The sequence below is a fragment of the Giraffa tippelskirchi genome, chromosome 1, assembly GCF_054371585.1.
Source record: "Giraffa tippelskirchi isolate mGirTip1 chromosome 1, T2T-mGirTip1v1.2.pri, whole genome shotgun sequence".
In the NCBI taxonomy this organism is placed as follows: domain Eukaryota; kingdom Metazoa; phylum Chordata; class Mammalia; order Artiodactyla; family Giraffidae; genus Giraffa; species Giraffa tippelskirchi.
In genome coordinates, this window is record NC_137275.1 from 104,232,496 (window position 1) to 104,246,150 (window position 13,655).

Sequence of the window (13,655 nt, forward strand, 5' to 3'; positions counted from 1 at the left end):
TTTTTTAAACAAAAAATAGCTTGAACAAAAGGAAAGAAGATTAATTGTAACGGAATCCCTCCTTTGAAAAATGTACTGGAGGCTAGATTTTCATGTACCTGGCTGCGTGGAGACAAATGAGGAAGCTGGTGTCTCCAAGGTGGAAAGTTGATTGAAACCTAGTTGAAGGGGTGGCAGGGGGATCTCAGGTGAGTGGGGCAGGGCGTGGACACTCCAATGGCTCAAATGTCTCAGAACAAGGAAGATTATGCCTGGGCCCTGGGTGTGTGAAACTTGCAAATCAGTGATAAAAGAATCGTTGGGGGATTGGAATACCCTGAATCAGCCTGGAGAGTTAGTTCTTACAATAAGCATTAGAATCATGGCACGGGGGTGGTGGTTGGGGGGGCTTATTAAAATACAGATACCTGGGCTCTAGCCTTGAGACCCTGTTTAAGTAATCTCCGGAATCTGGCTGAGGAATGTGCATTTCTAATGAGCAGTCAAGGTCATTTGGAAACTGAAAACTCATTGCCACAGTCAGGGAAAACCAGGGGAGGGCATCAGAACCCACCTAAGCTGTGTAGCGGTGGGTGGTCACGTCAGCTGAATCTGCCATTCTGTGACTTAATCCTACTAGATTTAGGTGACACTAGTGGTAAAGAACCCTCCTGCCAATGCAGGAGACATAAGAGATGCAGGTTCAATCCCTGGGTTGGATCCCTGGGTCAGGATGCCCTTGGAGGAGGGCATGGCAACCCACTCCAGTATCCTTGCCTGGAGAATCCCATGGACAGCGGAGCCTGGCGGGCTACAGGCAGTAGGATCGCAAGGAGAAACAACTTAGCATGCATGCACATACGGCAGGCCTATGGTAACTTTTTGTGTGGTTTTAGAAAATGGTACCACACTTGTTATTTGACCAGTGTGGGGTAATACCAACTTAGCTCACCAGAATATGATTTATTAACTGAATGTGAGCCAGGTTAGTTTTGACATTTCTACAGGAAGAATTAACAGGTGACTGATGACCTCCAGGAATGTGCTCAGTCGCTCAGTTGGATCTGTCTCTCGGTGACCCCGTGGACTGTAGCCCACCAGGCTCCTCTGTCCATGGAATTTTTCAGGCCCGAATACTTGGAGCGGGTTGCCATTTCCGCCTCCAAGGAATCGTCTAGATCGAACCCCCATCTCTTGTGTCTTCTGCATTGGCTGCTGCTGCTGCCGAGTCGCTTCAATTGTGTCCGACTCTGTGCGATCCCATAGATGGCAGCCCACCAGGCTCCCCCATCCCTGGGACTCTCCGGGCAAGAACACTGGAGTGGGTTGCCATTTCCTTCTGCAGTGCTTGAAAGTCAGAGTCTTTACCACTGTGTTACCTGGGGAGCCCCAGTAATTTACGACTTCCTGACTGGAAAGGGAAATCCCTTCTCTAGTCTCAGGTTGGCCCCTCAGGTGGGGCAACTTGCTTGCACTGTGCTGGGAACTCCTCTTTGTTACAAGCAGCTGAGTGGAACTCAACCTTAAGTGACTGATAGGTAAAATAGATAGAAGAATCAATAGTGTTCTAATAACTGAGATTTTACCAGAAAGAATGATTCATAGATCTGACTTTTTGTCATGTCCTGCTAATCTGTTCACCCAAATCTGATTCAAATAGAGATAGTGGTCTTGTGGGATAAATGCTGCTGTTTACAGGCAGTATTCTTTGAAGTCCATCTGGTGTTTGAAGTGAAGGTTAATTAAAAAGTTGGCTGAAAGCTGTCCCTTTTTAAATTTTTTTAATGCTGCATCTTGATTCTATGTAGCAGATGCTAAAATCATTTATTAGCAACAACAGATTTGATACATTTCCTGGCTGGATTTTAGATATTGAGCTCAATCTCCTTTTCAGGCTAAGGCAGATATAAAATACTTTTGATTTGGAGGCATTATCAGACTCTTCAGTAATGTGAAAAAAATTTTAAGAAGAAAATTAGATGTTCAGTTACTATTGCCTTTTATGAGTGATTATCCTGGACACACACTGTACACAGACACACATACACACACTCTCTTACTGCATATATATTTATTAAATATATATATTTATTCATATATAAATATGGATATATTTATGAAGCATATATACTCATATATTTATATTTATGCAGTGTGTGTGTGTGTGTGTGTGTGAAGGTAACCTTTGTAAAAGTAATTGGTTTTTTAACTGTGAAGGCAAACCTAAGTGCGCAGCAATAATGTATTATTCAGAGATCCCTTTATTTGATGTATACTGTGCAGGTCCTAAGGGCTTCCCAGGTGGCACTAATGGTAAAGAACCCACCTGCCAGTGCAGGAGACATAAGAGACGTGGGTTCAATCCCTGGGTCGGGAAGATCCTCTGAGGAGGGCATGGCAACCCACTCCAGTATTCTTGCCTGGAGAATCCCATGGATAGAGGAACATGGCAGGCTACAGTCCATAGGGTCTCAAAGAGTCAGTGTGTGGTGCAGCTCCTAAGTGATAATTGTGAAGATTGTCTATAGAAGATGGAAAAATGCTCATGATAAGGTTGAAGGGAAAAGATTGGAACAAAATGTATATATGTTTTTACTAACTGAAAATAAAGATGGCTGTGAAGTTTGGGAAGGAAAACAGGTGATGATTATGAACTTGGATATGAATGTGGCTTGGATCAGTTCACGCAATTTTGATGGCAAAGAATAGAAAACCTAATTCAAAATGACTGAATAAATAAGGAGGTTTGTTGTTCATATTACAAGAAGTCGGGCTCCAACATAGTACATCTCTATCTCTCTGCTACTCTCTTGATTCTATTATTTTCAAAGTGTGGTTTTATCCTTAGACTAATGGTTATTCCAGATTTCATATTGAGATAGAATAACTTGAAGAAGCAAGATAGGGTATCCTCTTTATGTATGTCCCATTGAAAGAGCAAGGAGACCTTCCCAGAACTTCTGCACAGATTCCCTCCTGTGTTTCATTGCTCAGACCTTCCTGGCACTCTCTGGGAAGGAAAATGCAGTTACCATGCTTTGCCTGTATTAGTCAGGATTGACCTCTGAACACGTGGGGCCTCGCCTGGCAGGGAGAAGCAGGTAGTTATTCAAGAGAACCAACAGAGTCTGTCAAAAAATGTGACTGAGGTTTGTCCTCTTGGGCTGCACACCACAAACTTGCAAGCCCTGGTGCCTGCCCAGCCTCCTACGTCCATGGTTTAATGGATGCGGGGGCCTTACATGTCTGCAGCCAGCTCCTGAAGCAGCATCTCACCAGGTGTGGCAGGCGGTGAGCAGGACATGGCAGTAGTCTTTGCTGTGTGTGTGTGTGTGTGTGTGTGTGTGTGTGTGTGTGTGTGTGTGTGTGTGTAGGGGGTGTGAGGTAGGAGGAATAGAGGTGAGAGCTGGGGCTGGGAGGTGGAGAGGGAGGTTACCAGTTATAGAGGAAATTGACTTGTCAGGTTGGCTCACTGGTTACCAGGGAAACCAGCAGAGGAGCACACCTCTCACCACCCCTTTGATAAGCTGTCATAGTGGAGATGCTCTGTTCTAAGAATTCACACAGTCCCTAGCTGGAGTTGGGGCAGGTATGTAGGAGTTGACTGATTAGGCTCTATGATTAAGAGGGAAGGTCAGTCACATGAGTAGGGTGTAACGCAGGGACTGATGGAACAGAGGGATGTACTGAGAGCAAGGGGACGGCCATCTGGGATGGCCTGACCATACAATCCTTATACAGGTATCCCCCACTTTTTGAAAGTTTGCTTTATGCCGCTTCACTTTTAAGAAAGACCTACATCAGTACTTGTTTTCGCTAACCAAAGGAAATCCAATTTTCACTTTTATGAAAAATGGTGAGAATTTACAAGTGCTCTCAGTGTTTGTTTTGCTGGGGGCCGTTATAAACTCAGGGCGATAGCGGAGGACAGAGGAGCCTGGCCTGCTGCAGTCCCTGTTGTAGCAGAGCTGAACACGACTTAGCAACTGAACATTATAGCGGCGGCGCACACCCCCCTCAGCAGCGAGAGTGCTGCCCCCAAGCGCCTTCTCCAGGGACTGCACTCAGTATATCAGCATCCGGCTGCCGCCAGTCTTTGAGCTGTGTCTGGGAGCATCTGCACTTTTCCTGTTTATTTTGTGCATTTCTTAGCAAGATGTTTCCTAAGATTAGTTGCTTCTTTTTTGTTTGTTGTTGTTGTAAGGTGTAGGTGTTGTTTTTTGACAAGTTGTGTCTGACTCTTGCAGCCCCATGGACTGTAGCCCGCTAGGCTCCTCTGTCCATGGAATTTTCCAGGCAAGAATACTGAAGTAGGTTGCCATTTCCTTCTCCAGGGGCTCATCCCGACCCAGGGATCGAACCCGTGCCTCCTGCATTGGCAGGCGAATTCTTCACTGCTTAGCCACCAGAGAAGCCCAGGAACAGAACTTACAAAGATGAATAAGAAATCACCTAAGTCCTCTGGTTAAGGATGCCCACTCTCTGGTTGAAATGTCAAAATAATACTAGGCATTTTTTATTACCTTTCCTGTGATATGTACGCTGGGAGACAGATAAACTTACTATTAAGTGTAGTTTAATTTCATCACTTAGAGTTGTACAATAAAATGTTAATACCCACACTATGTGTTTATGTGTGGACTTAGCTACTGAACAGTATAAACACAATTTGTAAAATTTTCTGCTAAAGTTATTTAAATGCATATATTGTCTTATTCTTTTGCATTATATTGTATAATGTTTTAAATGCATGAATAATTGGTGGTGGTGGTGTTCAGTCACTCAGTCGTATCCGGCTCTTTGCGACCCCCTGGACTGCAGCACTCCAGGCTTCCCTGTCCCTCACCATCTCCCGGATGGGCTTATAGATTTATGTAAGCCCAATGTAAATGGGTAGAATTGCTTATTCAAAAGATATGCTTTCATTTTGAACCTGACAAGTTCATATTTTTCTCAGTATGAAAGGTATCTACATAAATAATAAATGAACAATTAATATGAATTATAGATGAGGACTAATGGGGGTGAGTATAGTTCAGTTGGATATTTAAGGGGATGCTTCCTATGTTAAAAGATGATTTCATTTTGACATGGCATGATTTGAGTAAAATCTATTATTTCACAATGCTAAAGTGATTTCAGTTATGGGTAAGTGTAATCATTGACAAAATAGAATTCAGTTCAGTTCAGTCGCTCAGTCGTGTCCGACTCTTTGCGACCCCATGAATCGCAGCACGCCAGGCCTCTCTGTCCATCACCAACTCCTGGAGTTTACCCAAACCCATGTCCATCGAGTCAGTGATGCCATCCAACCATCTCATCCTCTGTTGTCCCCTTCTCCTCCCGCCCCCAATCCTTCCCAGCATTAGGGTCTTTTCCAGTGAGTCAACTCTTCGCATGAGGTGGCCAAAGTATTGGAGTTTCAGCTTCAACATCAGTCCTTCCAATGAACACCCAGGATTGATCTCCTTTAGGATGGAGTGATTAGATCTCCTTGCAGTCCAAGGGACTCTCAAGAGTCTTCTCCAACACCACAGTTCAAAAGCATCAGTTCTTTGGCGCTCAGCTTTCTTCACCATCCAACTCTCACATCCATACATGACCACTGGAAAAACCATAGCCTTGACTAGACGGACCTTTGTTGGCAAAGTAATGTCTCTGCTCTTAAATATGCTATCAAGGTTGGCCATAACCTTCCTTCCAAGGAGTAAGCGTCTTTTAATTTCATGGCTGCAATCACCATCAGCAGTGATTTTGGAGCCCAAAAAAATAAAGTCTGACACTGTTTCCACTGTTTCCCCAATCTATTTGCCATGAAGTGATGGAACCAGATGCCATGATCTTAGTTTTCTGAACATTGAGCTTTAAGCCAACTTTTTCACTCTCCTCTTTCACTTTCATCAAGAGGCTCTTTAGTTCTTCTTCCCTTTCTGCCATAAGGGTGGTGTCATCTACATATCTGAGGTTATTGATATTCTCCCGGCAAAATAGAATACCTGAATACTATCAAATAAGCTGTAGGAAAAAAAACAAAACATAAAAATTAATGTAGCCTCCCCAACTGTACTTGAAAAATTCAACTAACTAATTCTCTATTCAGTTGTTTTTAGGCAATGTGATTATTTGGTGTATGTTTTATAATTAAGACAGAAAATGATCACTTAATATATTTTTCCAATTTTGCCTTTAGTAGAAGGCATAAGATTATATTTAATTCATTGTCAAATATGTGTACTAAATTGTCCAATATGTAATGGACTTTTGTTCTGTTTTTTTAATAGTTCATAAACTGAAATTTCTACATCACTTTCAGCTTTAAGTATACTTTTTGTCAAAGATCTGAATAATAGCTTGATGTCACCAGCATGAATTTCTGGTTCCACCAGAACAATAGAGCTGACTAAAATTAAGTATTTTGTGCCTCTGTGAAGTTCAGTAATGGATGAGAAAGGATTTGGGCGATAACATTAATTTTCTATTCCTCATTTATCAAACTGTGATTTTTACAAGATTTCAGAAATATTTATTTTTAATTCTGTTCAGAATACTGGGATGGATCTTTGTTTTTGCTGTTTTTTCTGTCACATGAGTGAGTGCTATTGTATAAGTATATTTTAAGGAGTTAACTAAATAGGCATACCTTTTCATTTCACTAATTTTGAAATGAGCTGGATTTAGAGAACAAAGATAACTGACATGTTTGGTTCCTTTCCTGATATTTCTTTTAGGTCTTCTTGAAGTATGGATGGTTTTGCCAGCTGTCCATGGAGAGATAATACCAGAATGGGTCTATTAGTTTGCTAGAGCTGCTGTAATGAGTACACAGACTGAGTGGCTTAAATAAAGAAACTTGCTATTTCACAGTTCTGGGGACTGGAAGTCCAAGATCAGTGTCAGCAGAGCCATACTTCCTCTCAAGACAGTAGGAAAGGATCTGGTCCAGGGCTCTCTCCTAGCTTCTGATAGTTCCTTGGCTTGTGGAAATGTAACTGCAACCTCCGGATGGCATTCTCCCTATGGGTGTCTGTCCAAATCTCTCCTTTTTATGAGATCATAGTCATACTGGATTGGAGCCCACCCTAATGATCTCATTTATCTTGATCCTCTGCAAAGACCCTATTTCCAAATAAATTCACACATTCATAGGCACCGGAGGTCAATGCTTAAGCATATTTTGGGGGGAAAAGAATTCAGCCCATCACCATCTTTCAACGATAACCCTGTATGCGAGACAGAATAAGAGACACAGATGCATAGAACAATTTTATGGACTCTGAGGGAGAAGGTGAGGGTGGGACGTTCTGGGAGAATAGCATTGAAACATGTATATTATCATATGTGAAACAGAACACCATTCCATGTTCGATGCATGAGACAAGGGCTCGGGGCCGGGGCAATGGGATGACCCGGAGGGATGGGATGGGGAGGGAGGTGGGTGGGGGGTCCAGGAGGGGGAACACATGTGAACCCATGGCTGATTCATGTCAATGTATGGCAAGGACTATTACAATATTGTAAAGTAATTGGCCCCCAACTAAAATAAATAAATTTATTAAAAAAAAAAAAAAAAGAATTCAGCCCACTGCAATAGCCTTGAGAACCGATGAAACTTGTGAAGAGAATTTTAATCTAGTTAACTCTCTTTCTCTAGATTACCTTGTATTGAGTGAGACTGATAACATGGCAGAAGAGAACCCCTCTGGAATGTCTCTTTGTTTTAGGAATCCCTATTTTTTTTTTTTTTTGTAGCTAAGTTATCCATAAAGCAAATTTCTGTAACAAAAATCTTTTATGTTCCTTTTCCTTTATAAAAACTGGAGATGTGTTTACATAATAAAAAATAGTAGTAAACTAAAATGACAGTGATTTCAACATCTTTTAAAAATGTACTCATTTTTAATTGGAGGATAATTGCTTTACAATATTGTGTTGGTTTCTGCCATATGTCAACATGAATCAGCCAGAGGTATATGTATGTCCCCTTCTTTTTGAACCTCCTTCCCACCTCCCACTCCATCCTACCCCAAGTTCAACATTTTTGGCAGAGAATTAAGGTAGTAGAATTCTGACCATTGTTGTGTATTGGCACATTTTGCCTTTAAGTAGTTGTTTATACCAACAGGCTGGTACGACTGACAGTTTTCTTTGTTTTTTTGCAATAATTCTTTTCATGAACTCTAGGGGCTCCTCTCCATGACATGCCATCATGCATAGCTTTATAGTTCCAGACTTTTTTCTATTACTGGTTTAGTCTGTAAATTAGTAATGACTACTATAGTTGATCTAAAACCTCTGTCTGAGACTTCAAATTTTAGATTATTGTTATTAACACTTTTTAAAAAATAGGAATATTTAGAATAGAATATTTTTCCATCAAATTGGCACATGAGAGACTTTAAGACCATGCAACCCTGGATTCACTGAGGTGTTGCTGAGAGACATGAGCTGAGACTACGAGGAACATCGCAAAGTGCTGGGCAGAAGCAGGAAAGTATGAACCAAGGAAGACAGATCAATTTTTGGTAATAAGAGGCTGTGACAACAGAGCAATATTTACCAAAGAATCTGGTCTAGAATTTGTCTGAAGAATTTTATTGTTAGTAAGATAGTAATAAAAATGAGTTTACCAGGCTCTGGCCTTTGTGGATTGCTTTATTGTTTTATCCTCTCTCTCTCTGGTTTTTTTTTTTTTTTATTTCCTCTTGTAATTGCGTATCTATAAATTTGTGCAAATGTATAGTCCTAGAAATTTGTACAGTCCTAGAAATTTGTACAGCCCATGGGACAAATCAGCCTCCACTGGAGGATTAGCCTCAAATATAGATCACCAGAAAGCCACTTCTCTTGTGTTCTGTAGTATAGAGAAACTCTTAAGACTGTCTTATGGATCTGCCTGCCTAGTGTATCCCCATGTAATGTTTGGTAGATTTGTTGTAGTATTTCACCATCCTGGTGAATGCCAACATGGCAGAATGCATAAAGTGGTACCTGAACTATTGAAAAGTGCTTATTGCATCCCAAGTCTTTGCTCAGGTTTGGAGGCAAGGGACTGGTAGCAAGGGAGGGAATCTGGGAGGCAGTTTGTCATGGCTCTGCAACTGCTCAGTTGGTTGGCTCCATAGCTTCCTCATCCATAAATTAAGGGAAACCAATTACAGTTCTACCGTCTTAAGCATTCTAAGAGAGCTAAGTGAAGCAAGAACGAAGTAAAACCAAAACCAAACAAAAACTACCTCCTGTCTCAAATGTATGTAGTATGAATTGTGTGTTCATGCTTTTCTTATCTTAGGCATATTATCGTGCTGATATTTTTTTTTAAAAGTTCTTTCAAAAAATTATTAGAAGTGTAAACCTCATAGAATTACATACCAGTAAGAAATACTCACTGAGTTCAAGGTAGATGATTACTCAGATATTTTGGAAATTTTTATGGCGTAAGGAAAGGATAAACTATGTGGAGGGGCACTGCTAGGCAGGTGTGTGTTTTGGGGATGTTGGTGTTGAGAATGGATTCTTCCAGAGAATTCGCTAGTCATTGACATGCAAACTGCCTTTCCAGAATTGCAAATATTTGTATCCATTTGTTAAAGGAAAATTGGATGAGCACTCCACATTTCTTGCCATATAACAAATACAGATAAACAAATCCAGGTTTTCACAGCATGTTTGGTGCATGTGAGAAATGATGGTAGAACTGATAATTGACCTGGAAATTATTCCCAGTGCTATCATTTTTGTTATAATGATGTTATGGTAACAGTTACACATTATGCAGAGTTTTCTCCTCCTCATTTGTAGATAGGTGCCTTAATCATTTAGATAATATGCCTGCATCATTTCTTCTTTGAAAGCTTTTTAGTGATTTGGGCAATATTTTACATTTTATTGTGATTATTTAACATGCATGAGTAGAGTTCCAGTTTGTTTTCATTACTAGAACTTCTGTCCAACCCTTTGACATGAAGAATTTGATGGCGGTGGTATTTGTGGTGGTGGAGAATTAATAAACAGATAATAGATTAAACGGTTTCTCTGGTGGCTCAGCTGGTAAAGAATCCGCCTGCAATGTGGGAGACCTGAGTTCGCTCCCTGGGTTGAGATGATCCCCCTGGAGAAGGAGACGGCTACCCACTCCAGTATTCTGGCCTGGATAATTCCATGGACTGTATAGTCATGGGGCCACAAAGAGTTGGACACGACTGAGTGACTTTCACTTTCGGATTAAACATCATTTCAAATAACATGTGTTTGAGGTGAACAAATGAATTCTTTGATTTGAAAAAAATCAAAAGACATTTTTACTGTGCATGATATTAGTATTATGTGGGTCTCTATAGAAGACATTTTGTGATTATAAGAAATCATTAAAGTTCAGTTAAACTCTTTGGACATATTTCTTTAAAAATATTCTACAGCTCACACTTTTTGTTGTAGAAAGGGGGACCTCTTCTAAGGCCCAAGAGTAGGCTCTTGTCTGACAGTGAGAAAGGAATTATCTGAGGAGGCACATGTGCTGACAAAGCAAGAGATTTTATTGGTAAAGGGGCGCCTGGGTGGAGAGCAGTACTGTAAGGAAACCCAGGAGAACTGCTCTGCCCCATGGCTCACAGTCTTGGGACCTATGGTGATGAGATTAGTTTCCGGGTTGTCTCTGGCCAGTCATTCTGACTCAGGTCCTTCCTGTTGGTCCAGGCATTGCTCAGTCAAGATGGATTCCAGCGAGGAGGATTCTGGGAAGTTGGTAGGACATAGGGATTGGTGTCTCCTTTGGAGCTTTCCCAAATTCTTCTGGTTGGTGGTGGCTTGTTAGTTTCATGTTCTTTACCAGGACCTCCTGTCATAAAATAAATCATGAGATGGTTACTGTGGTGCCTGGCCAGGGTGAGCGGTTTCAGTTGGTGTTTCCCCCTAACATTTTCACTGAGCTAGACAGGGCTTCCTCTTGCTTGGTCTGAATTAAAGAAAGTTAGAATATATATGAATCAGTTTTAGATTATCTGCCATATGAATGATGCACGCTCACGTTCTCTCCTGAGTAATCAGGATTTGGCAGTGCAACTTTGTCTCCATTTGTTCTTGCCTCTTGTTTAAATTAAATGACACTTTGTATTTATCATGAGAGATAGGATATGTGTTTCTTAAATAGTTATATTTTTAAAGGATGATTGGGTGGAAAATAATAGTGATAGATGACTAGGCTAATGCAAATGAAATGAATGGATGATTTAGAATCTATTATTTTTGAAAAATAATTATAAAGCCATAGATTACTTTGAAATATGTAAAATGTGCCAGAAATTTTTAATAAAATTTAATTTCTTAACTTCTTTTACCTATGAAACAAAGGTCATCTTAAGTGACTTTTCACAGACTTTTATGAAATTTTTAAGTTGTCTGAGTTTGATTCTACCTCTGCACATGTCTCAACTGCAGCCTCAGGACCGACTCTAAGAATAAATGCCCGTGAGAAGAGAAATGTAGTCCTTTGATGCACACTTAAAAAAAACTTGAAATATATTTGATATACGCTATTATGTTGGTTTCAGATGTACTGCATAGTGATTGCAATTTGCATATGTTATGAAATAATCACCACAGTAAGCCTAGTAACCACTTTGATCCACAGTTAAGGGGTAAGACTTAAAATAGTATCTTCCCAGGGATGCTCTAATTTAAATTTTGACTCTTTTAAGACTGAGAAGAATGACTCAAATTATGGACTGTGGAGCAGCTCAGTGGGGATGATATGTAAAGAGAAGTGAAGTTCAAGGGCCATTCAGTTACACCACACCAGTCTCCCTAGGGGCAGTTTCCCTAAGACTAACATTAGACAGTATTTCTGACACTTAACACCTTTCTGAAATTTTAGACATTGTCTTTAGACTTCTCACAACTACTGGAGAGGCTAAAAGGGGAAAAACATTTTATTCTTCTTTAGTGGAAGAACAGATAGAAGGAAGATACAACAGCCAATAACAGGTAACTTATAAACAGCATTGTATTTGTTTCTGTTTTTCTTTTTTTAAAATCTGTGATGTCTCGTGAAGATGGAAAGTGATACATAAGTGATAAGAACTTCCTATGTGATGTAATCAAACATGTGGGATGCAATATCTGCCATTAGTCACAGTCTTCCACTTTTTCCCTTTGGACTTCTGTTTGCCTGGATAAAGAAAGAAAGTATCCTTAGCATTGACATCAGGATGTTAATTTAAAAAAAAGAGCCTGCTAAATCCTCATTTAAAGAAAGAAGGACTTGCTGTGAACAGTGAAAGCCTGGCTCTCTCAGCATGTTACCCGAGGACTCGTTCAGTATGTTCAGTGTGTTCAAACGGTTATGTTCTATTCAAGGATCTGGGGATTCTTTTCCATTTAGGGTCAGTCCGGCTTCGTGGTGGCAAAAGCGCCTTTGAAGGCACAGTAGGAGTGTATGAGAATGGAGCCTGGGGCGTCGTTTGTAGCAGCCACTGGGACGACGCTGATGCTTCAGCTGTTTGTCACCAGCTGCAGCTGGGGTGAGTTTGTTCATCCTTGACCGAATCTGTCTGCTGATACCTGAAGGGAGTGCTGGCCCCCCGCTGTTACCTTGGAGAGGTTACCTCCTCCTTCTCCTTCTCTCACGTTCCTCACTCACTTCTCTCAGGAGACTTTTAAAGAAAGGGTCCCCAATGGAAGGAGTGAGTTCCTTTACATACAAATGCATTTCACTTGTTACTACCCCTGCTGACTAGGAAATGCCTGCCAGAGACGCTCAGAGGGCTCAAACAAACCAAGTGCACACCAGGACCCAGGGACCCCACAGAGACTGAGGCAGAACTATGTTTGAGCCTCACTTGTGGAGGTGAGGGTCAGCAGTGGCCTGCCGCTGGGGCAGGGGCTCTGGGTGTAGCAGACCTGGCTATGGCATAAGCCCTTTTGGAGGAGGTCGGCATTAACCCCACCATAGAGCTGCCAGAACTTACACAGGACTGGGAAATAGACTCTGGGAGGGCACAAACAGAACCTTGTGTGCACCAGGACCCAGGAGAAAGGAGCAGTGACCTCACAAGAGACTGACCCAGACTTGCCGGGGAGTGTCCAGGAGTCTCCAGCGGAGGCATGGGTCGGTGGTGGCCTGCTGCAGGGCTGGGGGCACTGAGTGTAGCAGTGCATGCACGGGACCTTTTGAAGGTCACCATTATCTTCATTACCTCCACGATAGTTTGGCCTCAGGTAAACAGCAAGGAGGGAACACAGCCCCGCCCATCAACAGAAAATTGGATTAAAGATTTACTGAGCATGGCCCCGCCCATCAGAACAAGACCCAGTTTCCCCCTCAGTCAGTCTCTCCCATCAGGAAGCTTCCATAACCTCTTGTCCTTCTCCATCAGAGGGCAGACAGACTGAAAACCACAATCACAGAAAACTAACCAATCTGATCACATGGACCACAGTCTTGTCTAATTCATTGAAACTATGAGTCATGCCGTGTAGGGCCACTCAAGACAGATAGGTCATGGTGGAGAGTTCTGACAAAACGTGGTCCACTGGAGAAGGGAGTGGCAAACCACTTCAGTATTTTTGCCTTGAGAACCCCATGAACAATATGAAAAGGCCAAAAATATGACACTGAAAGATGAACTCCCCAGGTGCTCAATATACTACTGGAGATCAGTGGGGAAATAACTCCAGAGAGA

The 13,655-nt window shown here is 41.6% G+C and overlaps 2 protein-coding genes across 17 annotated transcripts in view; one reads left to right on the forward strand and one right to left on the reverse strand.

Moving 5' to 3' along the window:
* The window catches only part of LOC145505369 (uncharacterized), a 138,375-nt gene that overhangs the window by 45,297 nt on the left and 79,423 nt on the right, over positions 1-13,655 (reverse strand). For 7 of the 16 annotated variants that reach the window (XM_081487190.1, XM_081487332.1, XM_081487228.1 and 4 more), the window contains one exon: positions 10,491-10,813. The exons of the other annotated variants lie outside the window; for them this stretch is intronic. In XM_081487190.1, coding sequence (XP_081343316.1) covers positions 10,679-10,813 — 135 coding nt within the window. In that variant the 3' untranslated portion in view covers positions 10,491-10,678. Of the gene's footprint in view, positions 1-10,490; positions 10,814-13,655 lie in introns of those variants that run through there. 16 annotated transcript variants of the gene reach the window in all.
* The window catches only part of LOC145504779 (neurotrypsin-like), a 74,674-nt gene that overhangs the window by 3,635 nt on the left and 57,384 nt on the right, over positions 1-13,655 (forward strand). The window contains 1 exon segment of the mRNA XM_081486090.1: positions 12,356-12,494. Within this exon segment, the coding sequence (XP_081342216.1) occupies positions 12,356-12,494 (139 nt within the window).